This window comes from Mesoplodon mirus, assembly GCF_964341445.2.
Source record: "Mesoplodon mirus genome assembly, chromosome: 11".
NCBI lineage: Eukaryota > Metazoa > Chordata > Mammalia > Artiodactyla > Ziphiidae > Mesoplodon > Mesoplodon mirus.
The window spans coordinates 100,198,095-100,223,517 of record NC_138987.1 but is presented as its reverse complement, the minus strand read 5'-3'; the positions used below and the strand labels follow the sequence as shown (position 1 = coordinate 100,223,517).

The window sequence follows — 25,423 nt, the reverse complement described above, 5'->3', positions numbered from 1 at the left end:
TTGATCTCCAGCATTTCTTTTTCATTCTTTCTTGGAATTTTGATCTTTCTCCTTACATCATCCATCTGCTTTTGCATGGTCTACTTTTCCCATTAAAGCTCTTAGCACATTAATCATAGATTTTTAAATTCCTGGTCTAATACAGGATGGCTAGAATGGCCTCGAGTTGGGTATTTCCCTTCCCCCAGGTATGTCAGGCTCTGGGAAAATACCTTCTCCTTAGGGCAGACCTTGTTAAGAAGTACAGGGTGCTCTGGCACATTTCAAAATGGTCCTCTCCCTTCCCCCTGCCGGAAGCATATGGGTATTTTCCTCCAGTGTTCACTGTAGGTGAATGAGGACCTGGTAGAGCTCCAGGAAGTAAAAACACAGAAGTGTAACCTCCCACCCCCATGACTGGGCACCCCTTAAGTTTTGGTTTTTTTCATTTCTTTTATTGAGATTTAATTGACATAAAGTGTACAACATGTTGAGTTCATACATTTATATGCTGCAATATGATTACCACCGTAGTGTTTGCTAACAGCTCTATCACGTCACATATTTATGGTGGGAACAATTATGATCAAGTCTCTTAGCAACTTGGAAGCTTATAATTCAGTATTGTTGACCGTAATCACTATGCTACGTGTTAGCTCTCCCCCCTGAAGTTTTCAACTCTCAGACTTGTCTACACGGAGTCTCCAGCAATTTGTCAATTACAGGTTAGGTTTTCCTACCTTGGCACTGGTTCCTATGGAGCTTTCTGCTCCACTATGTTTTGTTTTTAAATTAACTATCTTTGAGTATAATTAATATACAATAAAATGTATCCATTTTAAGTAAACAGTTGCATGAGTGCTGACAAACATATATGCCTGTATAACCTCCACCCCTTTGCCTGGATTATTCAGCTTCCTGGATGGTCTAGCATGCAGCTGGGGCTGAGAACCACTGCTCTGTCATTCTCTGTGGCCAGCCAAGGGCTTGGGACTCCCAACTCTGAGGTTATTCACTTATTTCTGGGTCTTGGTTTCTTCACATCTCTTGCTCCTGGATGGAACCTCTGTGAGCACCACCCACCACAAGAGTACCTATTTGCTGATTCCTAATATTATAGAATCCAGCTCAAAGTGGACACAAAATTTCCTTAAATGGTCACCTCAGCTATCTCTCACATATCTGTTGAGCCTGTAGCCATTTCCCATAGCTGGCTCCTCCCTCCGCATCTCTCGATTTTAGCCACCCTTAGACTGTAAGGACCTCTTTCCTCTCCCTGCCCATCTTCCCTGGGGAATGCAGCTACCTCTGCTCCCATCAGGGTGTGAGGAAGAGCCTGGCCTGGCCCTCTGTCTTCATTGTCCCTCACCTCCATTTATCTAAGTTCTCTGCATCATTTAAGTCCCAGTTCAAATTCCACCTCCACCACAAACCCTTCCTCCCCCAGCTAGATTTTCTTTCTCTTACCTGTACCAGGCACTTGAGCACATAATCATGCTCCAGGTTCCCTTAGCACTCACCTTGCACTAGTTATTTCAAACAATCAAATTCAATTAAACAAATATGGAATCAGCTGAGGGCTTTCTTTGAAGAAGGCATAATGCTAGGTTCTGGGCAATACCAGAACTAAGACCCAAAACAGATATGGTTCCTGCCCTCACATGACAGACTCTAAACAAAAGTAATAAGCTTGGGCTTCCCTGGTGGCGCGGTGGTTGAGAGTCCGCCTGCCGATGTAGGGGACACGCGTTTGTGCCCTGGTCCGGGAAGATCCCACATGCCGTGGAGTGGCTAGGCCCGTGAGCCATGGCCGCTGAGCCTGCGCGTCCGGAGCCTGTGCTCCGCAACAGGAGAGGCCACAACAGTGAGAGGCCCGCGAATCCCCCCCCCCAAAAAAAAAAAGTAATAAGCTTTACCCAAGGTGAGGGGGTCTCTGGGCACTGGGGAGAACAAGCCAAGGGGATGTACTATTTCTGATGTACACATCTGTCTGTGCAAGAACACCATAGCTCCTGCAATACCAACAGGGTGGGGTTCACACTTCTCTGTACCTGCTGCAGCTCTCACACACCGAATTACCAAATGTTCATTGACTGGACCTGAACTCACAGAACAGGTACTGTTGGACAGGTATGGGGTCATCACAGGGGGTAATTTAGCATCCTCCAACACTAAGCTTTTTTTTTTTTTTTTTTTTTTCATTTTCTCCTCTTTCCTTTCCTGCTCACTGTCTTTCCTTCCCTGTTCCTTGTCCCATTTCCAGGCTTCCCTGGCCTAATCCTGGACTAGCCTGGGGCCCAGCGGCATCCTGGTCATTGCTCAGCTGTGTACTCCCTTCCTCTTCATGGCCCTTTATTTCTTAGCTCATCCCATGTGGAGAGAAACCGCAGCCCTAAGGTGGTCTACCTTGGCTACTTGTTAGAATCACCTGGAAAGCTGATGCTTAGCCCTCATCCATCCCCCAACCTAACTGATTGACTTGAGGTGAGGTCTTGGTAAGGATAGTCCTTCAAGTTCTCCAGGTGATTCAAATGTGCAGCCAGATTGAGAACCACTGGGACAGACAAAGGATTTCAAAGCCTTCCCCTTCTCAGCTGAGGATGATGATGCCTCCCCAGAGATAACCACAGAACTTGGCGTGGGCCAACAGAACAGTATCGCTCACGATGGGGGTGGGCTAGGGCTTTGTATCTCTAGCATCTCAGCTCCGGAATGGACGTCATGGCAAAGTTGAAGCCAGCTCCCCTGGAGAAGGCAGGGAGAAGAGAGTTTTATTAACAGACGAATGCTGAGAGCAAGAAGGCAGACTGCCTGGTGCTCTCGGTGGGGCAGAGGGAAGATCAGAGGAGGTACTACCTAAGAAGTAGCTGGCACAGCATTATTTCTCAATAAGAGTCATCTTTCACACTGATACAGTGCTTTTAGATTCAAATTATTTGCACAAGAAGGAACACCAAGTAAAATGAGTTCCACTTATCAAACCGGGAAGTAGAAGTTTAGAGAGATTAAGTAACCTTCCTGCCTTTGCATCCTCCACCCAACCCCATAGGCCAACTGACTGCAAAATCAACCCATGTAATGGCTAGGATGTCTGCACTCAAACTTGACTGCAAAGATGACTCGCCACAAAACCCTGAACAAGGTAAGTAACCTCTCTGAACTTCAGTTTTCTCACCTGTAAAGTGGCATCTATATACAGGCTCCCATCCCCCCCAGAGCCATTGTGAAGACTGAATGAGCTCCTTGCAAAGTACACACGGTGGGTTATTATTACAATAGCTCTGCACTAGCACTCCTCACCTGCCAGGTAATAACTGACTGACCTGTCCCTCTTCTCCTTACCCAAGCTCCCCAAAGGCCATTTTTCTGTAGTTTGTAAACTCCCTGTATTTTTAAAATTACTTTTTAAAAGAATTATATCATACATATAAAAGAATATAGATGAATGGTTTAAAGAATAACACCTGGACTTCCCTGGTGGCGCAGTGGTTAAGAATCCGCCTGCCAATGCAGGGGACACGGGTTCGAGCCCTGGTCCAGGAAGATCCCACATGCCACAGAGCAACTAAGCCTGTGCGCCACAACTACCGAGCCTGCGCTCTAGAGCCTGTGAACCACAACTACTGAGCCCACGTGCCACAACTACTGAAGCCTGCAAGCCTAGAGCCTGTGCTCCGCAACAAGAGAAGCCACCGCAATGAGGAGCCCGTGCACCACAACCAAGAGTAGCCTCCACTCATGGCAACTAGAGAAAGCCCACATGCAGCAACGAAGACCCAACGCAGCCAAAAATAAATAAATAAATAAACTTATTTTTAAAAAAAAGAATTACACTTGTGTGCCCATCAGTCTGCCTAAGAAGTAGACATAATCAATTCCTTTGAAGCCCCTTGTGTCTCTGTCCAATCTCATTCCCATCTCTCTCCCCCAAAATAACCACCTTCCTGAACTGTTTCCTTGATCTTTTTTTTGAAGGTCAAAATCTTTAATTTTTGCCAATATGACGGTGGGAAACATGGTATCTTTTTGTTGTTGTTTCCTTGATTTTCTTTTCACCAAAAACAGATTGAGTCCCAGCAACTATTTTTCATCTTTGTATCCCCAGAATATTGAACTTTACAGTATTCAATAAATATCGGATAAATGAAGAAATGTCCTAGCAGAACTAGAACCAGAACTGGTTTTTTTAATTCTCATCTGCTTAACCTTGGGCAAGCTTCTCTAGTCCTCAGTCTCCTCATGTGTAAAAGGTGAGGACAGGTTCCATGCTCCCTGGGTCCCCTTCCAGCACAAGTCTACGATTAACCCAGGAGCTGTCTCCTGGGGCTGGGACTTGGCATGCTGGAGAATGATGTCACAGCCTCCAACAGGTGTGTCCTGACCCACTGGTGGGCTTCGCGTGGGTGACACAGGTGCCAGTATCAACCCCTTGAGTTCCCGGGGCAGCAGAACCCTAGGGCTGGCTGTCTCCAGCCACAAATATGCTTATCTCTCTACCTCCATATGTGATGCAAATATCTTCTTCCGTCATTTTTGACGTTTGCCAAGAGGAAAAAGGTTGAGAAAAACGATATTAGACTTAGCTTGGTGGTGAGCGGGAGGCTGGATTTAGCCCATAAACCCAGGACAGTCTGGGGATTCTCTCTCTTCTCCATGTTGCCCCAGCTGCCCCACGATGGAGGTGCCCTATCAGTAGTTTCCGGGGTACAGAGCCACCTAGAAAGAGATGGAGGACTGAACTATCTTAATGCAAGAAGGGGAAAGGAACACTTGGAGAAAGCAGTGGCTTCAGGTCCCCCACCCTGTGCAGAGGAACCCTTGTCCCCCCAGGCCATCCCTGCAGCTGGGACAGAGGCAGGAATGTGTTCCCGAGAGCAGACCTGGAGGGCTGGGCCCAGGGCTCCCGGCAGGCAGCCCAGCCCCACTGCCAGGCAGCCACAGCTGTTGGCAGGGAGTCCCCAGGTCTAAAATTAGCGTCCTGCTCTCCACCCAGGCAGCTCCACGCTCCCTCTGCCAGATGGGCCCTGCGGTGAGGTAATGGGAGCCTGGGAGCCTCAGGACAGCAAGGGGGCAGGGACCCAGCACACAGCAGAGTCCTGCTTCCCCCTCAGGGTCGGCCTCGGGCTGGGGACCGGGAACAGGAGCATGTGTATGGAAGCTCAGCTTCCCCTCCGCGTCTGCACCTCTGGGTACACGCTGTCCTGTTCTGAGCTCGAGGTCCAGCAAGGAAAGGAACACACACTCTCCTGAGAGCTTAAATGTGCCCGGGCCTCAGTGGCCACCACGGCCTTGTGGGGTCAGGATCATCATTCCCATCACACAGAGACCATGGGGACGCTCGCCGAGTCAGCTGACCTGAGCCAGGGACCTTGGGAGGGAGAATCCAGAAGTGCCCGCCCCCTTCTTTGGGAGGGGCATCTCCTCCAGGAGGGGCACCTTTTGAGGTGGAGCCCGAGCCCGTGGCTCCCTGACCCCCACCTCCAAGCCCCCCGGCTTCTGACAGTCTGGTCAGGAAGCCTGTGGCTGGCGCTGCAAAAATAAGAGGCCAATCCCGGGCAGCAGGCCTGCCTCTGGGGGCTGAGCACACAGAGGGCTGCCCAGGGGCAGGGAGGGACGGCGGGGAGGCTCAGGGCGGGGGACTGCTCAGAAATGCAGAGGAGGAGGAGGGCTACAAGGAAGATGACCGTGGTCACCAGGGGCTGTGAGATGCTTGCAAGGTCACTGAGCCCCTCCAGCCAAAGGCTTCCGAGACCATCGCCCCAAGGCCCATTACCCAGGGCTCATCCAGCCTCACCCCTCCCTCACTGACCCCACCTGGGGAGCCTATCCTCCTACCCCCAGGGGAGTGGGGGAGGGGAAGGTGGGGGACGGCCACTGTCTCGCCAGTAAGAGCTGGACCCAGTGCCCAGCTCCCACTTCTGCCTGCCTGGGAAGGCAGGGTCACACGGCTAGGAAGGCAGTAGAGACCGGCTCTGAACCCGGCACCTTCTCGCCTCCAACCTTTCTCCAGCCACCTCCAGCTCAGAACCCTCAGTGCAAACACCACTTCCTCTGCGAACAACGTCAGAGCCATAGAGCACCTCAAGGACAAAGGAGCGGAGCCCACTCCATCTGCAAATAAGGAAACTGAGGCCCACAGGGCAGAACTGACTTGCTCAAAGTCACAGAGCCAGTTCAGATCAGAACCAAGACTGGAACCCAGGTCCCCTGGCTCCAGCCCAGGGTCCTTTCCCCCAACACTGCGCTGAAAAGAAAGCCCAGATGCTCCGGTTCTGTAACATGGCTTCTCCTCTCCTCCTTCTGCTAGGACAAGCCTCAGTCGATCAGCCAGCTCACCAGTGACCTCCTGCTGCTTGGCCAAGCACGCCAGGCCTCCCTTCGGGACCTCTCACCCGCACCTGACCCCGCTGCTCATCTCTTCCTTAGCAGCACGACTCCTCCTCCACGTTTCCCTCACGGTTCGTTCTGTCTCCCTCATTGGCTGGCTGTGGACAGCCAAAGGCCCCCGCAGGTGCAGCCCCTTCTGCTGAAGACCAGATTCCACATCCCACTCCCCCATTCCAGCTCTGGCAGCCCACGGAACATCCATCAGCTGGTGGAGGGGAGGGCTCTGGGCAGGAGAGGACAGTGACACCCTTAAGGCACAGCCGTGAACCACCCAAAGGCCCTGCGCAGGAGCTGAGCTGCCCAGGGGAGAGCCTGGACCACAGACTGCAGCCCGCTGAGCTCCTGAGCCATCCGCATCTCTCTCTTGTTCTGAGAGTCGGAACTCTTCAGTGGGTCTCGCGGGTTTGTCTATGCTGGCACCTCTTGCCTGCCCTCTCTAATAAAGGAGCAGCCCTATCTGCTGTCTTCCCCGTGAATTCCAAGGTTCAGCATGCAAATGGTCCCCCACCCATAGACTTTGGCCGAGGACACCCTCCCAGACAGGTGGAAATGACTAATCTTCCTTCGGGAAAAGGGGCTGCAGCCTCTAATCCCAAAGTATGCCGGCAGCCTGACTGGCTCCAAGTTCCCAGGAAGAAGGTTCCACGTGAAACAAGGCCCACTGTTCTCCCCAGGCATCCATGCGTCCCTCACGTGACTGGTTCATGAAAGCCCTGCCAGCTGGGGAAAGTGCTCACCGCCCTGGGAGTTTCCAAACCTTCTCAGAGACATAAAGGAGCAGAAAAGTATAGAAAAACAACTCCTTCTTGAGAATTTTTTTTTCTTGGTTTTAGAAGAAACAACTTTGGGGTTTTTTTCTGCCTTTCAGGCTTCCCGACGTCTAAATATACCAAGCGTAATCATTTATTGTAAAACCAAGTTATGTACAATATATGTTTATCTTGCTATACTAAGAGAAAACTACTTTGGATCTGTAAGGGGTGCCAAAAATATTCCATAGTTGTTTCCCTAAAAATATTACAGTATATTTTCATTTCCCAGAAATCGAACCCCCCCTAATTTTTTTTTAATTAGTCTCTGCTTTACAACAAAGTGAATCAGTCATACATATACATCTGTTCCCACATCCCCTCCCTCCTGCGTCTCCCTCCCTCCCACCCTCCCCATCCCACCCCTCCAGGCGGCCACAAAGCACCGAGCAGATCCCCCCGCGCCACGCGGCCACCCCCCACCAACCATCCACCCCACGCCCAGCAGTGTATACACGTCCATGCCTCTCCCCCGCCCGGAACCCCCCCTTAATTTTTATATCAGCAAGTACCTTGGGCAGCTTATGCCCATTTCTTTTTCTCAAAGTGGTAAATATCAACTTCCAATTTAATAGCACCTGCTTCTGTAAATGTTTCCCTGCAACAGACAGGTGGTATTTCCTAAGTAATATAATTAAAGCTTCACTATTGTAGAATGTTACTTATGCAAATATTTTTCCAATTTTCATGCATCAGAGCAAAGTTGAATTCTTATTCAACAGGCTAAATCAAGCTTTAATATTATTTTTTCCCTCTCCTCTCTGAACTCTTCCAAACACATTCTGAACCCACTTATTGCTGTCTACCTGCAATTTTTCTTCAACTTGTCATCCATTTCATCTTTTACCCCCAAAAAGAATTGCCAGTTACAGACTTTCATAATCCTAGTACTAGGATTATGAAAACATCAGCCCTCATCCGCTTGTATCCTTCTACAGAGAAGAAAGAAGATAACATTTTTCAAAATTTGTTACATATTTTCCTACCAAAGGGTTTCATGATTCACGTGCTTCTGGATTCTTCTGATTTAAAATCAACTTTGTCGCAGTGAACACTGTGGTACATGTCCCTTTTTGAATTATGGTTTTCTCAGGGTATGTGCCCAGTAGTGGGATTGCTGGGTCGTATGGTAGTTCTATTATTAGTTGTGTAAGGAACCTCCATACTGCTTTCCATAGTGGTTGTAAGCAATTATACTCCAATAAAGATCTATTAAATCAATCAATCAATCAACTTTGTCTATTCCTATTCCCCATCCCTCCTCAACTCAAGGAGGTAAGATAGAAAATCATAACTCCACGCGTTTTTGTTTTTTTTTTAAGGTCTATGCTTCTTTAGCAGAATGGGCTCTGTTTTGAGGATGGGAGGGTGCAAGGGACAAAGGGACCTGCTAGGTGAGGACTGTCACGTCTTGGCTGCCCTTTGCAATACGAGAATTCAACATCAGTAAGAACTTCCTTGCAGGTGACCTTCAGCTATCAGTGCGCTATCAATGCAGAGTGTCGCTGGAGAAATTCAGAAAACCCACACATCAGCCCAACAGCAGCTGAGCTGGACACATGATCCACCCCCAGCTAAATGGCAATGACTTCAGCTAGGTAACTGGCAAGATAAATAGATCTGAGAACCAGTCATATGCATACTTAGTACACATCAGGGAAAAAGGACCACGTGAATCTCAGACATTAAAAGCAAGCTTCTCGGGCTTCCCTGGTGGCACAGTGGTTGAGAGTCCACCTGCCGATGCAGGGGACACGGGTTCGTGCCCCGGTCCGGGAAGATCCCACATGCCGCGGAGCGGCTGGGCCCGTGAGCCATGGCCGCTGAGCCTGCGCGTCCGGAGCCTGTGCTCCGCAACGGGAGAGGCCACAACAGTGAGAGGCCCGCGTACCGCAAAAAAAAGGAAGCTTCTCAGCAAACAGAAAGGGATGGTGAGAGCACTGCGTGGGCACTGGGAGTTCTGGGCCCAGCACTGCTCCCTGGGCAGGTGCTGAAAACACTCTCGGCCTTAAATCCTTCACTGGTAAAATCAGAAGGCTGGGCAAACACTGCACTTTAAGAGGCAACTCCAGTCAACTTGTAGTGACAGCCTGGCGAGCTGTGTTGAGAAAAATTCTGAGTCTGCAACTGGGCTCAGGAAGAGAATTTCATGTTCTACTGGAGATGCCTGCCACTGACCCGGAATAAGAAATACAGGTATTTTCCATCTCAGAATTTTAAAATCTCTGTGCTCCATTCCTATCCTAGGATTCTTTATGATATGTGAGAGAAAGCACCCAAAAACCAATCAAAAGAGAGACAAAGGGGCTTTACAAGCTGACTAAGTGATAATCAATAATAATAGCTAACAGTTATTAAACAGTATGTACCAGGAACTGTTCTAAATACTTTATATGTGTTACTTCACTTAACTGTCATGATAAAACCCAGTGAGGTAGGTACTACTATTAATAATTCCATTTTATAGATAAGGAACCAGGACACATTGATGCTCAGTCACCTGCTCACAGATTTAAACTCAGGTAGTCTGACTTCAGAGACTTGCTCAGTCATACGCTAGGAAGGAAAGGAGGGAGGGAGGGAGGGAAGAAAGGGAGGGAGGGAGAAAGGGAAGAGTAAAGACACTGGCAGGTGGCGTGGAGGACACCACAGCAACCTCAGAAGTTAAGGCAGAAGGGCTGGCAGTGTCCACACAGGGGAAATGCAGGCCCAGCAAAGGTTGTGCGGGTTGAATTCTATCAGCGCTGAATTCTATCAATTCCATGAGTGCTCGTGGGGAGGGTGAAGCAAACTGCCATGACCGGACACTTGGGAGCCACCTCTGGCTTCTCTGACAACCTAAGCTGGAGTTCACAAGACCAACCCAGACAAAGGAGGCATCAAAGAAGATACCAGCTGTGAGTTTCAGATTGTTCAACAGACGTTCCAGAAAGGGTGAGGTCGGCTGGCACAGAAACAACGAGGAAGGCTTCAGGAAAGGGATGGGGCTGACAGGACGGGCAGGGGCATGAACGGCAGGCAGAAGGGTATCGTGAGCCTGCAGAGCAGCAGTGAAGAGTTTGAGGAAGACCAGCCCGAGGGACAGGAGACCCCAGCTCCGGTTCCCCATGGCGAGAAGCGACCGTGAAGCTACTGCTCTCTGGACAGTCACTCCCAGAGTTTATACACGCTCTTCTGCATCTCCTAGCAGCCGGACTGCTTCCTGGCTCTTTGTCCCCCTCCCCACCACCGCAACTAGGGTAGAGGGATTTAATTGGGAGGATGTCCCCAAGTCAACCAAACCCTGAGAATTTACCATGTGCAGGTATCGGGCAAGGCACTCAGGCAGAGTTCTCAACTAGGGATCCACGGAGGAGTGTCAGGGGCCTGTGCAGCTCCCCAGAATATTATGCAAAATATGAGAGGGGAGGCAAATTTCTGGGGAGAGGGTCGCCAGTTTCCTCATCAGATTCTTACAAGTGTACACAAGCCACAAAAGGTTAAAAATCTCTGCACCAGGGAGACCAAGGGGAAAGTGCCCAGGTCCGGCACTCAAGAAATGCAATCTCGTGGGGGAAGACAGATAAACAGAAATAACTCAGGCAAGGCAGCCTCTGAGAAGTACCCTAACGGGGTACAAAAAAGAGTGAGGGAGGGGGGCAGAGGTTCATTCCAACAGGGATGCCCATAGGATGTGCTCCCCACACCCCAGTTTTGGGATCCAAGTTTGCAAAGAAGGAAAAACAGACATTACAGGAAGTCCCCTACATATGAACCTTCAAGTTGCAAAATTTCAGATACAAACGTGCGTTCCATCAACGTCAGGCGTGAGTGAAACTGCAGCTTCCTCCGTCTCCTGTTGCTGACAACCCTTCAGCTCTACCATCTCCCACCTCCTCTCCCTCCTCCAGTCAGTAACTCTTCCTGCCTGTTCACTCGATGCCAGCCCCGGTGTGCCAGCTGTCGTGCTGGATTACTGTATCTTTCAAGGGAACGTACTGTAAGATTAAAAATGTTTTAAGTTTTGGGTTTATTTGGTTTTATGTATTAGTTGTGTGAAAAGTATTATAAACCTATCACAGTACAGCACTATATAGCCGATTGTGTTAGCTGGGTACCTAGGCTAGCTTTGTTGGACTTAGGAACAAATCGGACTTACAGAACTCGTTCGTTTGTAGAGGACTTACTGTATTACTTCTCCCCAAGGCTAGACAGAGCCCCTGGCCAGAGCCCCTGGCTCAGGTACTCCCAGCAGGAGGGGGAAGGAGGACACTGCTCCAGGACTATGGGAGGTGGCAGGAAGATACTCTTCCTGGAAACGAGCGCTGACCCTGGTCCACCCGTCCCCCCTCTGCCAGCTCCCATCCTCTGAATTCCTGGGGTGCTTGTGGCACTGACCCTCGGGAGCCCCTCACTCTCCCGGCCTCAATTCTCCCACCCTCCATCCAAAAACTTTGTGCCATCACCTGTTTCATTCTCTCCCAAGACCTCACCGCCATCTGAAATTCTCATCTCTTTGTTGAAGTGTTCATTACCTGTCTTGTCCTCATGAAATGTAAGCTCCATGACAGCAAAGCCCTGAAATGTCTGGTTCCCTTCTCCATCCCTAATACCTACAACACTGCCTAGCACATACGCACACTCACTACATATTTGGTGAATGAGTGTCTGTCTCCTGTCCCTTTGTATGTATTCTCTTGAAGGACCAGCACGGCATCCCAGTCCCAGAGGAAAGTGTAAGAAGAAACAGAGGCACTTTCTTCCCCAGAGACCACTCCTGAGATACTGGATGTGCAAGGCGGCCCTTAATTTAAATGATCACGGCAGAGCATAGCCAGAGGACCACATGTGAAGCCCAGAACTTTAGTATCCTATCACCTTCTGCATCAACAATACTGCCAAAGTGTCACGTGTTTCTTTGACAGGTCTCAGCTTTCCTGTCACCCTCCTCAGCTAGGCACTCATCGCCCACACCTTAGGTCACTGCAGTGACCACCTAGGTGGCCTCTGTCGCCAAACCATCTTACGAACCTCCAGCAGCTTCATCTGCCAATAATCACTGTTCCTAGGACATAAAAGGTGTCCACAGACTTCCCTGCTGATCCAGTGGTAAAGAATCTGCCTTCCAATGCAGGGGATGTGGGCTCGATCCCTAGTCGGGGAACTAAGATCCCACATGCCGCGGAGCCACTAAGCCCACATGCCACAACTACTGAGCTGGCACGCCTCACCAGAGAGCCCGCGTGCCCACGCTCTCTGGAGCCTGTGCGCCACAACAAGAGAGAAGCCCAGGTGCTGCAACGAAGACCCCGCAAGCCGCAACTAAAGACCCGAAACAGCCAAAAAAAGTAAATAAAATAAATTTTAAAATAAATAAAGAACTGCTTTAAAAAAAAAAGAAAAAAAGGTGTCCAGTAAGTGTCTGAAGAATTAAAGCATGAATCCGTGGATGAAAATAAGAAACGCTGCCTTCATCATATCAAATCCCTGCTTTCAAAAATCTATGTTGCAATACAACAAACTAGTGAATATAACAAAAAAGAAATAGACTCCCAGATAAAGAGAACAACCTAGTGGCTACCTGTTGGGAGAGGGAAGGGGGGAGGGGCAATAAAGGGGTAGGGGGTTAACAGATACAAACTACTATGTATAATAAAAATCAGCTACAATGATATATTGTACAACACGGGGAATACAGTCAATATTTTATAATAACTATGAATGGAGTATAGCCTTTAAGAACTGTGAATCACAACAGACTCACAGACTTAGAGAACAGACTTAAGATACCGGGGGGATAAAAAAAAATTAAAAAAAAATAAAAAATAAAAATAAAAATAAAAAATTAAAAAAATTAAAAAAATTAAAAAAATAAATTAATTAATTAAAAAAAAAGATACCGGGGGGAAAATGTGGGGCGGAGGGATAGTTAGGAAGTTTGGGATTGACATATACACATGGCTATATTTTAAATGGATAACCAACAGGGACCTACTGTATAGCACAGGGAACTCTGCTCAATATTCTGTAGCAACCTAACTGGGAAAAGAATTGGAAAAAGAACAGATACATGTATATGTATAACTGAATCACTTTGTTGTACACCTGAAACTAATACAACATTGTTAATCAACTATACTCCAATATGAAATAAAAAGTTTAAAAAAATGTGAATCATTATATTGTACGCCTGTAACTTATATAATATTGTACATCAACTGTACTTCAACTGAAAAAAAGACATAAAAAAATTCTATATTGCTCTCTACCAAGTTCAAATGCGCAGCACCCTAGCACTTGAGACTCTGCAATCACGTCCACCCTTCCAATTTCATCTCCTTCACACTGTGGGAGCCTCTGCCCTCAGGATCTGAGTTCCCTAAACTTTTAGCTAGCTTATGCTAGACACCCCCTCCAAATAGCCACCTTTGCTTAGACACACACACACACACACCCCAATAACAACAGACTCTTGGAGCTGGAGGAGGTCTTAAAAATTCAAGCCATGATATGTATATGTATAGCTGATTCACTTTATTATAAAGCAGAAACTAACACACCATTATAAAGCAATTACACTCCAATAAAGATGTTAAAAAATAAATAAAAAATAAAAATAAAAAACTTCAAGCCAGAGCTCTTCTTTTGGGGAAATACAGCAGAACACTAAGAAATGCTGCATAAAATTTGACAAACTTCTTATTTACATAGCTAAGGGCTCCATAAAGTAAGGGCAATCTCCAGGGGTCAAAAAATGAAGGTGTGAACATTGGTGCAGCTCTAGATAACATACTAGGCAAAATTAATTTTAGAGTCTTAAACACAGAACAATTTTTAAAAGGAACCAAATCTGAAGTAGAACCAAGTAAAACTTACAGATATGAACAATACAGTCATTGAACCGAAAGAAAAAATGGGGTAGATGCCTCTGCCTCAATGTCCCTCCCTAATTTTCTACCCCTCTTTGTGCCTATGCAGCTTGCCTGCCTTCTGTTGCTGGAAGTTGTTCACCTGAGATGTGCTCTCAGCCTCTCCCTTTTCCCAGCCCTCTGCTCAGCTGAAATAAAGAAGCAGAACCAGGAACTGAGAATTCACCCCGACACTCTGTGCCTGGCTCCTGGGGAAGCCTTCCAAGTCCTCACCTCACCCCCCCCCGCCCCAAATCTTTGGCTAAGAGGTGGTGGTGAGAGGTCCAGAGATCAGCTGGCGGGCAAGGGGGTTGTGCATGTGCACAGGCCTGCAAACATCCATTTGGACCCCGGTTGGCAGGAAGGGTGGAAAGGAGAGGATCAGGGGATTTGTAAGAAGATCTCAGCAGAGAGGCCTTTAATCTTTGAAGCAACTGCTTGAATGGAGGCCACATTGTCAGGGATGACCTTGGAGGCCAAATAGCCAGAAGCGCTGGGATAACTGCCACCCCTCCGCCAGGCAACTGAGTCTTGAAAGACCGGAGCCCAAAGTCCAAAGACGGACTGGCCCTTTGGCCCCTTTGTGACACGGTAGTGGCTCCAAACCAGACCCGGAAACAAGCATCCCATTGAATGGAAGACTGCGAAACTGAAGCCCTCAAAAGAAACAGGACCTGTGCAAGCACCCACGATAAGTCAGCTTCAGAGCTTGGATTAAAACAGAGATAAAGCCCAGTGTTCCTGCCTCTGAGTCCCGGAAGTCCTCCGAGCATACTCAGGGACACGCAGTAGAGCGACAGGCTACGTTGCCCAACTGCTGAACTTTGGTGCCCTGGCCCATCGCCAAATGGCTCTCATTCTCCACAAAACCCTTGACTTCTAACCCACCCCTCCCCATCAGTGCAGATCTGTGTCTGGGGTGCAGACAGAAAGATGGAGGATGGAAAAGAGACTGGTGGCAGAATGTGCATGTGGTGGCAGGTGCAGGCGTGGATGGCCTGGAGACGGTGGAGGGACCGGGCACAGCTGTGTCACGGGCCAAGAAGCTGGAGAGACAGTGGCAAGAGGGCCTGCTGAGGAATGCATCTCCATACTCCTGCCTGCCAGCCTTTTTCTAATTCCTACCAGATTGTAAACTCTGAAGGGGAAGAAATGGGAGCCAACTCTCTCCTAGCTCCTGACATGTGCAAGGCTTATGTTCAATCTAACTGGGCACTTCACATGTGCAAGGCTGGCTAAATCTTATCGAATCGAATCATAAGAAAAGCTCCACAGGGAGGTCATATAACCCCATTACCCAGACGAAGCATCTGAGGCTTGAAAAGGAATAAGTACTTTATACAAAGTCCTACAGCTGGTGAGAAATAAAGCTTGGATTCGAACCCTGCCCTGTCTTTAAATTCCATAAGTTTTTCCAGGAATCATCAATGCTTTTTATCCCATTCAGTCCCCCACAAAAAACTAAATGCTCCATAAACATTTTACTTAAGTTTTAAAATATATCACCTCTGCAGCCATTCAAGATTTACAAAATAAAAAAGAATTGAAAACTACACATCACTCAATTTCCTGGGCACTTATACGGGCGTACCTGGCTTTACTGCAGTTCGCAGATATTGGATTTTTTTTTTATTCAAACAGAAAGTCACAGAAATTATAATCATCCTCACCAGTTCACTCAGTCCCATGTAATTAATTTTTTTTCATCTTGATCTTTTGTTAGCACTTTTATGAACTCATCAGTTTTCCATTAGAGTTCTGAAGATGCTTATTCATTCAGTTCAGCAGTATAGTCAGTTACCAGAAACCTGTGCTTGTCAGAGTCTTTTCCATGAATTCCCTGAAGATGAAACCCTTTTATAGGAACATTTTTGCAAAAGCATCAGAGTACACCCAGAACTGTCTGTAAATGACAAGACTTAAAAATGACCATGGTTAAAGATTTGATGAAAGTTCATAATAATGCAATTGACAAGGAAATTTAGTTATTTCTGAGACATACATTTTAAAATAATAACTAGAATTATGACTTATAACATTATACCAGAACATATAAGATTTTTACGAATTTCCTGTAACGTCTGAAACATTTATATTAACATATTTCCATACAAATAACCCAAAGAAAGTTTAGTATGTTTTTTAATTTTTTAATTTAATTTAATTTAGTTTTTTATATAGCAGATTCTTATTAGTCATCAATTTTATACACATCAGTGTATACATGTCAATCCCAATCGCCCAATTCAGATACTGGATTTTTTACAAATTGAAGGTTTGTGGCAACCCTGCATTGAGTGTCGAGCAAGTGTATCAGCACCACTCTTCCAACAGCCTTTGCTCAGTTCGTGTCTCTGTGTCACATTTTGGTAATTCCCACAGTATTTCAAATTTTTTCATTATTATTCTCTTTGTTATGGTGATCTGTGATCCGTGATCGTTGATGTTACTTACTTTTTTTAATGATGTCACTATTACAAAAAGATTATGTCTCACTGAAGCCTCAGATGATGGTTAGCATTTTTGTAACCAATAAATTTTTTCCCTGAATTCGACCAAAAACGTGTCTTTGAATGAAGGTATGTAGATTTTTTTTTTAGACATAATGCTACTGCACACTTAATTGACTACAGTATAGTGTAAACATAACTGTTATAGGCACTGGGAAACCAAAACATCTGTGTGACCCTCTTGCAATATTCACTTTATTGTGGAGGTCTGGAACTGAACCCACAGTATCTCCCAGGTCTGCCTCTATAAAATCCATGGTTTGTCTGAAATATCATTTCTCTATTCCCACCCCCACCTTTCCTTCTCCTTTTCCCACCCTGGGCCCTCTTCCCAGGTCTTGGTGCCATAAAGCGTAATTCCACCTGCAATGGCTTATGGGATCTTAGTTCCCCAACCAGGGATCGAACCTGGGCCCTGGCAGTGAAAGCGCCGAGTCCTAACCAGGGAATTCCCAAAAACACAGTTTAAAGGAAGAGAAGAAATGGGTAGGAGGCAGATAACACCTCTTCCCCTGGCCTGTTTTCTCATCTGTTAGTAAAGGGGCTGGACGGATGATGTTTGTGACTTTCTGCATCCAGAAGCCACAGCTCTTCAGACTCCTGGTCCCCCCACTGGCCTGGGGGGAGGTCAGAAGCCCAAAGGACAAACTTGAGGTTCCTGGCCTTCCTGGCCAGTCCCCTGGGTTTTTTAATTAGTATTGTCCGGGGTGCCCCAAGCTTTATTAAATTTTCCTTACATTTATGTCATTGTTTCCAATGACAGTGGCTCAGGCCCCAGCATGTCAGTAAATTCCAAGCTTTTGATGTCCGCTTCACACATAAGGAGGTGAGAATTTATTTTTGAATGTCATTCAATTTTTCAATACCTAAATAGACTAAAAACAAAAAAAGTCAGGAAAATAATAATTCATGTTTTGGGGGGTTTTTAATCTAGAATTCTTTCCAGAATCCAGCATCTGGTTATCACAGCTATTATACTTTATTTTTTCTTTTCAAGAATCTCTAGGTCAGAGTAGTGGGATTATAGGTGACTGTCAGTTTCTTCTTCATACTTTTATATATACCATAGCACTTTTATTGATTTCTTTATGCCTTGATTTGGTCCAGAAAAAGTTAAAGTGGCTTGCAAGTACCACAGAATATAAGATGACATAAACTAATAGTAGTTGTGGGAAAAAAAGAAAAAGACAGAGGAATCAAATTGGTACCAAAGTGAAAATCATAAAATCTTTTACACTTTTTTCCAAATGAACCAAAAACTGAATTCTAAAGCTTTCTAGTAACCAACACAAAGGGAGAAACCTGAGTGGTTATATAATGTACATGGCCAATAAAAATGAAAATAAACGGATTGCTCAGAGAGCAGAGCTAGTTCTAATATCAAGATCAGAAGAAAAGTTCTCATCACAAGAAAAAAAATTGTAATTATGTGTGATGATGGATACTAACTAAACGTATTGGGGTGATCAGTTTGCAATGTATACATATATCACATCATTATGTTGTACATTTTAATATGTCAGTTATACCTCTAAAACTGGAAAAAAAAATAAAGACCAGAAGAAACGTTTCTGGAAGGTTCTCAAACACAGGATAAGCAATGACTCTCAGTCCCATCCTTGGAGAATTTCACAGGGCTATATCTCATAGCACTTAGGTCCTGGGTCTTGCCCCTCCTTAAGTTACTGGATCAGTTGTACTAGGTGCCTAATGCACAAAAAGGTAATTTTATAGGGGTTAATGTGGTCCAGATACACAGCGATTATCTGGTATAATGAACATGTGTTGTTTTTATAATCATTTCCATTGTGATTCTATTTCCATAAAGTATAAAAATAGACTATATTAATCTATGCTTATGGTAGTGACAGAAATCGCTGGTACCATTGTTTCTTCATCAGGGTGTTCGTGACAAGGGTATGCTCAGTTTGTGGAGATTCATCAAGCTGTACCCTTACATGTGCACTTTTCTGTACATGTAACATACTCCCATGGGAATTTCCTGGTGGTCCAGCGGTTAGGATTCCGGGCTTTCAATGCCAGGGGCCCAGGTTCGATCCCTAGTCAGGGAACTAAGATCCCACAAGCCACGTGGGGCGGCCAAAAAAAAGAAACCAAACCAAACAAAAAAACCCCAACAAACAAAAAAGGTACTTCCATGAAAAGTACAACAAAACAAAACAGGGACCACATGGACAATTTGCATGCTTATTTTCAAAAAAAGTTGGTCAATGGTAAAATAAATTTTTAAGTTTAGCATAAGAAGTATATTACATGCTAAAATATCACAGAGATTAAAAAAATATTCATTTTTGCTCATCTCATGGATACTTCTAACAGTGAAAGCAGTGCTTGTTGGAACCTAAGAGTCTAAAAATTCAATCTATCCGTCATGCTTTGCTCAGATGTATAACACATTCAGCCCAGGACCCTTTATATACACCCCATCCAAACTACTCTCACCCCTTCCAGTAGTACTTTTTAGACCAGGTAACATATAAATCTATTAATTGTGGATCACAAGGTCAAAGGAGGGTTGTCTGAAAGCTCAGAACGTATGCTTGGCCTAGCTGAGACCTCATCATCGTCGGATAGAAGGAAGCGTGCTCGTGGAAATTAAAAGGGTAGGCTCTGAGAGCGGTGGAACTCGGTAGAGAAGCAGACAGTCAGCGGCCAACCGCAAGAACAGCCTCCAGGCCCCCTTCCAAAGCAAACGCTGCTCTGGCGGCTGCTCCGCTCCGCTCCATAAAGCCCAGGCCAGGCTCTGGGGCCTGGAAAACTACTGCAGTGCGCCACCAGCCACTCCTAAAGCCAGCACAGAAGTGGCTGCTTCAAAGGCCTCGTGCTGCAAAGCAGTCAGAACCGTGCGGAGCATCTGGACACCTCCCAGGACAGGGGCGGCCGGCAGCCCAACCACCACCGAGCAGGAGATCGGGGCCTCAGCCCACACGAGGATCCCTGGGTGACAGAAGGATAGCGGGGCCAGCTGTGCTGCTGGGATTCTGCGGCCACGTCAGAAAGGACAAGAGAGACCAGGAAAGGAGAGGCCAAGGCTGGGTGAAGGCCCCTGTCCTCACACCCTGTGGTCCTGGTACAGACGGCGCTGGTCCAGAGGAAACATACTTTTAATAGGAAAAGCACCGATGGCTTAAGTCTTATCCTTTGCATTTGTGTTTAAAGGCTATTGCTGTTTATATGTATTATGGTACGAGGAACAAGAATTCCGAGGTTCTATTCTTGGATCCATCACTGATAAGCCAAGTATCTGCCAGTGGAAAATATCAGGTGCTTGGAAATGCAGAGCTTACCATCCATAACCAGAAGGTATTTGAGTGCCTAGTATTTGCCCTGAATTGAATACTGGCTTGAAGTTCCATGCAGCAGCCAGGTGGCCAGAATGGCAGCATAAAGAGAGGTAAGTAGGACAGAGGAAAAGGAGCCAGAGGCTCCATGGGAACGAGGGGCAGCCCAGCCAGGGCGACATGCGACAGGGACCCGGGCCCAAGGGGCCCACGAAGCAGCTGTGCTGCCCTCCACACTTGCCTCTGCTCCGAGGCTCAGTTCTAAGCCACGGCCTTCCCGCTCTGCCACACATCTGTCTCATCTGTTTTTTCCCTCTCTCCTGGCCTGCGTCTCAGATTACCGTTCTGCCCTGAGCTACCTCTGTCACTGGAGGGTTTGTCTCCCTTCCAAATCGGAATGTCTGTGGTGACCCCGGGAGCCGCAGGGCCCGCCTGACATCTGTGGCTATGCCACCGCAGCCCACTCGGAGTCACTTAGGAATCGCAGGGGCCAGCCGGGCAGATGTGTTATAGGTTTCAGGCTTGGAAACACCTTGGGGTTTAGCAGGTACACTGGACACTTAAATGGGGACATTGCAGACCCAGCCTTGTGAGATGTGGAAAGAGGCTGGTGTGCACCACCATTCGGCCCTGGCTCTGTGGCCAGCTGTGATCGCTTGGTTCCAGCACCAAGCTGGTCTCAGCAGTAGGTCAATTATAGAGCAAAGAACCTAGAAACCATTTTAGTCCAGACCTCTGCCCTCAGGCAGGACGTAGCTAATCCAGTCTGAACAAATGGGTATAGCTCATTAAAAGCTGCCAGGACGGGGTCTTTAACTTCCAATAATAGTCTGTGCCCGGGGTTGCTTTCAGCCAGTACACACCGGTACACCTGTGCCAGTTCTCAAAATACTGGAACACTTATGAATGTGTTGGTATATAGTGAATGCCCCAGGCCCTCTGACTGTCCCACTAGAGCCCTGACCTGTCCTCAGGAGAGCTCCATGACCCAGCAGCTAAAGACTAATGCCAGCCACAGCAAGGAACCTCCCGCCCCATCCCAGCACCACCATCCATACCAAAGTACAGTATGGTTAAACAGCTTGACTATTTCCCTATCCATTCTACAACACTACCTTATTCTAAAACTTTCGACTGCTTTCTCTCATCTACTGAATAAACGCCACCCTTTAAGGTTGTTATTCAAAGTCTTTCACACTATGGCACCATCCCCTATCCTCCTTCACACCCTCTGTTTCACCAAACCCAGATGCTCAACATTTCCAAACACTAACTTTTCCTTGACTATTGGTCTTGGCTTCTGCTGCTCTCTCTGCCTGGAATAGCTTTCTCTTTCTGCGTCCACTAAAGTCTTACCAACTCCTCAAGATCTCCTGAAATGTCACCACTTCCATGAAATATTAGTTGAAAGAGCCGTGTCTCATTTCCAGAAGTGTCACAGCAATGTGTAGGTTCTACCTCTGTAAAACTTAATGGTTGTCTCCTATTACGATTATTCTCATACGCACCTGAACTCCCCTCCTAGAGGGAAAGCTGTGAGAGGCAGAAACCATAACAGAGCCATCACCACATCTAAGTGACCGAGCACAATGCCCTGCTCGAGCTATGTGCTAAACAAATACTTGTTTAAATGAGTGAGTATGAAGCCCGCGCACCTAGAGCCCGTGCTCTGCAGCAAGAGAAGCCACCGCAATGAGAAGCCCGCGCACCGCAACTAGAGAAAGCCCGCACGCAGCAACAAAGACCCAACGCAGCCAAAAATAAATAAATGAATAAATAAATTTATAAAAAATAATAACAAATAAATAAGTGCGTGAGTGAGTAAACAGCTCTCGTTCTTTTGTCCAAGGGACCCATTCTTCTATCCGTGAACAGTTTCGGTGGCTTCTCCCTGAAGTTACTCCAAATGTGGTTGTATCTTTTTCTACAGATAGAGCCCAAACTGCATATCACCCATCTCAAACTACAGGGTTATTCCATAAGAAGCAGGAAGCACGCTCCCTGTCATTACTTGACCACTCTGGAGTTTGTAACTACCAGCTCTCCATACACTTCTCCCAGCACCAGATCAGGGCGGCAGTCACAAAGGGACAGGCAAATGAAAGGTTCTTGGTAACGGAGGCTGGCCTTACAGATCACAGGAAGGCTGGTGGTGCAGTGAGCTGGCAGGGGCTGCTAGAGAGAGGCAGGGTGGCTTGCTGGCAAGCAGAGCCAAGCTGGGGCTCTGGTTGCTGCTGTATGCCAGGGTGTATGGGAGGGAAGGCTAGCAACCCTCTTACCGCTCTGCTTTCTAATCCCTCCTTCCCCACTCTCCCTCCAGAGGAATGGCTGGGAGTAAGACCTATAAGACAAGACAGGACTTTGATGCATGATGTCTGAGCTTCTTAAAAACAAAGGGTGGGGGACCAGGAGCCAGAAAGCACAGCCACTGTCTAAATCTCATTCCAAAAGGAAATCAAGGAAAGAGTAGAATACGATGGGACAACCCGGCATGACAAGCCACCCTGATAGCAGGTGGGCTTCAGGGTTCTAAGAGGCTGAGAAGAAGATACAAGGGATCCATCAGTGCCCAGGCTTGGACCCCCGTTATAAACAAGTTAGGGAAACGGAAAGCCAATTCTGGACTAGGAAGCTGAGAACATTCTTCTGGAGAAGGGTCAGTTTGGAAAAGGAAACAAAGAATAAGGAAACCCAGTCAGAAAGTGAAGATTCATCTAGAAGGGAAAAGAAACTGACCCAGGAATTGATGGCTAAGGATGAGACAGCCAACAGGAGACAGAGGTTGGGAGCCAGGTGTGAGATGATAGTTATGGCAAACTGCTTCCGGACTCTGAGGAGAAAACTCACTTGGGGTAAAGGAAAAGTATGTGCTGGGGGGTGAGGGAGGCGGATGGGAGGCCATTCATTTCAGGGTCACAAAGCAACTGCTTTGCTCTCTGGTTTTGGTTTTTTTTTGGCCATGCCGTAACATGTGGTATCTTAGTTTCCTGACCACGAATGGAATCCGTGCCCCCTGCAGTGGAAACGTGGAGTCCTAACCACTGGACCGCCAGGGAAGTCTCTCCTCTCTGGTTTTAATCTGTGCAGAGGACTCCACTGGCTACCAGGTTAACAAGATGGTGGCCAAGGAGGTGAGAAGGGAGATCCCTCCCAGGGCCTCCCATCCACCCACACTCCACCTGGGCTCATCCACGGGGGACTCTCTGAGTGGCCGTGGTATGGAAGAGTGGATACACTCTGTCTTTCAGAGGAGCAAGAAAGGCTTGGGGAGCTGAGGGAAGGCAGATCGGTCTTCAGAAGGAAGAACTCTTCCTACCTGAGACCTGTGGACCTGACTTGGGAAGACCCTTCCTCGTGGTGTGCTGGGCTCCCTGACCCTGGAAATGCTCAGGCGGGGAGATCACACAATCGTAGTGTTCACATTGAAAGGAACCAACTCCCTCCTTCTACCTGAGAAGCATGCCATTTGCGCATGCATTTCCCAACTAGTTAGCGTCAGAACCAGGAATGGAAGCCCAGTCTCCAAACACACAGCCAGAAATATTTCAGCAGCCACAGAGTGAGAGGTTCCGCCATAAATACCCATCTCTGTCCTGAACCAGCTCAATTACTGACCCTAGTAATTCCCTGTCTTTGGCCACAAGAGGAGGCAAAGCACCACACCCAGCCCTGGCCAGAACAGCTGACACAAGAACTTAGAGCATCTTCTCACCAGAGTTTCATCAGTCGTCCCTTAGGTTTCCTGAAAGGGGGAATGTCTATAATTCCATACGTTGTCTGGAATTATAAACCTCCACCCTTCAGGCTTGGGAAGGGCACCTAGTAGTTCTGGGAGTTTCTCTTTTTTCCAACTATTGCAGCGACCTTTTACACAGTGCCTGACACTTCGGAGGTTTTACTTCACTCCGTCGGTAGTAAACTGAAAATCACCTCGGACAGGCATGCCTGTTGAAGTAAAAAGAGAAAGAGAGCATCTCCTCCTTTTTCCTAGGAGGAAACTGAGACAGAAAAATTAAGTGGCTCTGGCTCCGTGGAAAAAGAGAAGCAGGAATCTACCCACTGCCCGGCCCACTGAGCTGCCCTGAGCAGGGTCTGGGGGTTCAGCTCATTCCGCAGGGTTCCCGAGGGGGGCTGCAGACAACCCGCTGCGGGTGGGGGGTGGCCAGGACCAGGAGAGGGGACCGCTCGAGGGAGGTGGGAGACTTGGAGGAAGAGGAAGGGGCTGGGAGGGGAGTGGCCTGTGGGAAGCAGGGGAGGCGAGTGGCAAACGGCGGTATCGTTAAAATAAAGGACCCCTCCCCGAAAACGCCGCAGGGGAGCAAACGGAGCGAGCCACGGAGAAGGCGGGTAGCAAAGTTTGGGTCGCGCAGACTGGAGCGAGCGGCCTGGTGGAGGCGGCCGAGGGCGCTCCAGACACGGACCTCAGCCGGCGTGGACGCGTTTCTCTGGCACCGGGTCTGCGAGCCCAGCGCGGCCAGGGGTGGCCCCGAGGCTCCCCCGGCTTCCCTCCCGGCTTCCCGCCCGGCACCTGGAGACCCAGCGAGGTGAAGACCCGGTCTGAGATGGGGGGAGGGTCCCCCCCGAAGCGGGAGCCGCCGGCCCTGCCCCCTCCCTGCTACGCGCCTGCCGCGGCCCCGGCGCTACTCACTCCGGTTCAGGGGGTTCCCGCCGACCTGGGCCGACGCCGCCAGTTCCAGATAAAGAGTCCAGAGCCCCACGGACACCACGGCGAGCAGCAGCAGCAGCCGGAAGCGCCTCCGCAGCAGCTTGACCGGGCGCAGGAGCAGCAGCAGCCGCGCGGCCCGAGGGCCCCCCATGGCGCTGCGCCCCCGGCCCCGGCCCGGCCCCGGCCCGGCCCCGGACGGCTCTCAGCGCCGCGCCCCGGCCGCCCGCCCCGGCCGCCCCGCCGCGGGGCGCCGGCTCATGCTCCTCCTGAGGCCCCGCCGGCTCCTGCTCACGCCCGGACGTGGGCTCGCTGCCGGCCGCCCCGCCGCTCCTCACTCGCCGCCCGCTCTTGGGCTGCCCATGAGGAGGCTACCCAGGTGCGCCGCCCCGCCCCGCGCCGCGCCCCGCCCCCTCCCGCGCCGCCCGCGCCTCCCGCGCCTCCGCCCGCCGCCCACCTGCCCCGCCCCCGGCCCCGCCCCGCCCCGCCCCCGCGGCACAGGTGGGCCCCGCCCCCGAGCGGAGCCGGGAGGGGGACGGCCGCTCGGGCCTCGCTGGTCAATCCCCGGCGCCTCCGCCAGCCGGGGGTGCGTGGGGCAGGTGTGATCTGCACTCTACTCCCCAAGCACGAGTGAGGTCGAAGCTTTGTAGACGCGGGGCGCGGGGCGGGGGTAGTGCTGGGGAGGCTGCGGCTTGGGGCGTTTCGTGGTCCGCAGCGACCCTACTCCTGCCTTAGAGTAGACATCGGAGCTGGGGAACCCTGGCGCCTCAATTCAGCCGCGGTCTCCTCTCCCAACCACATCTCCAAGAGACCCTGGGAGAGTTATACGGCCCCCAGGGTAAACCCAAGTGGTTGCTCCCAGACGAGGATGACAGAGCCTGGGGGG

General features: G+C 48.7%; 1 protein-coding gene across 2 annotated transcripts in view; it reads right to left on the bottom strand.

Annotated features, from left to right (window-relative positions):
• The window catches only part of B4GALNT3 (beta-1,4-N-acetyl-galactosaminyltransferase 3), a gene marked incomplete at its 5' end in the record, with an annotated part of 95,013 nt that extends 70,322 nt beyond the window's left edge, over nt 1–24,691 (bottom strand). For both annotated transcript variants that reach the window (XM_082635116.1, XM_082635117.1), the window contains one exon: nt 24,523–24,691. In XM_082635116.1, coding sequence (XP_082491242.1) covers nt 24,523–24,691 — 169 coding nt within the window. The remainder of the gene's footprint in view (nt 1–24,522) is intronic.
• Nucleotides 24,692–25,423: the final 732 nt, after the last annotated feature.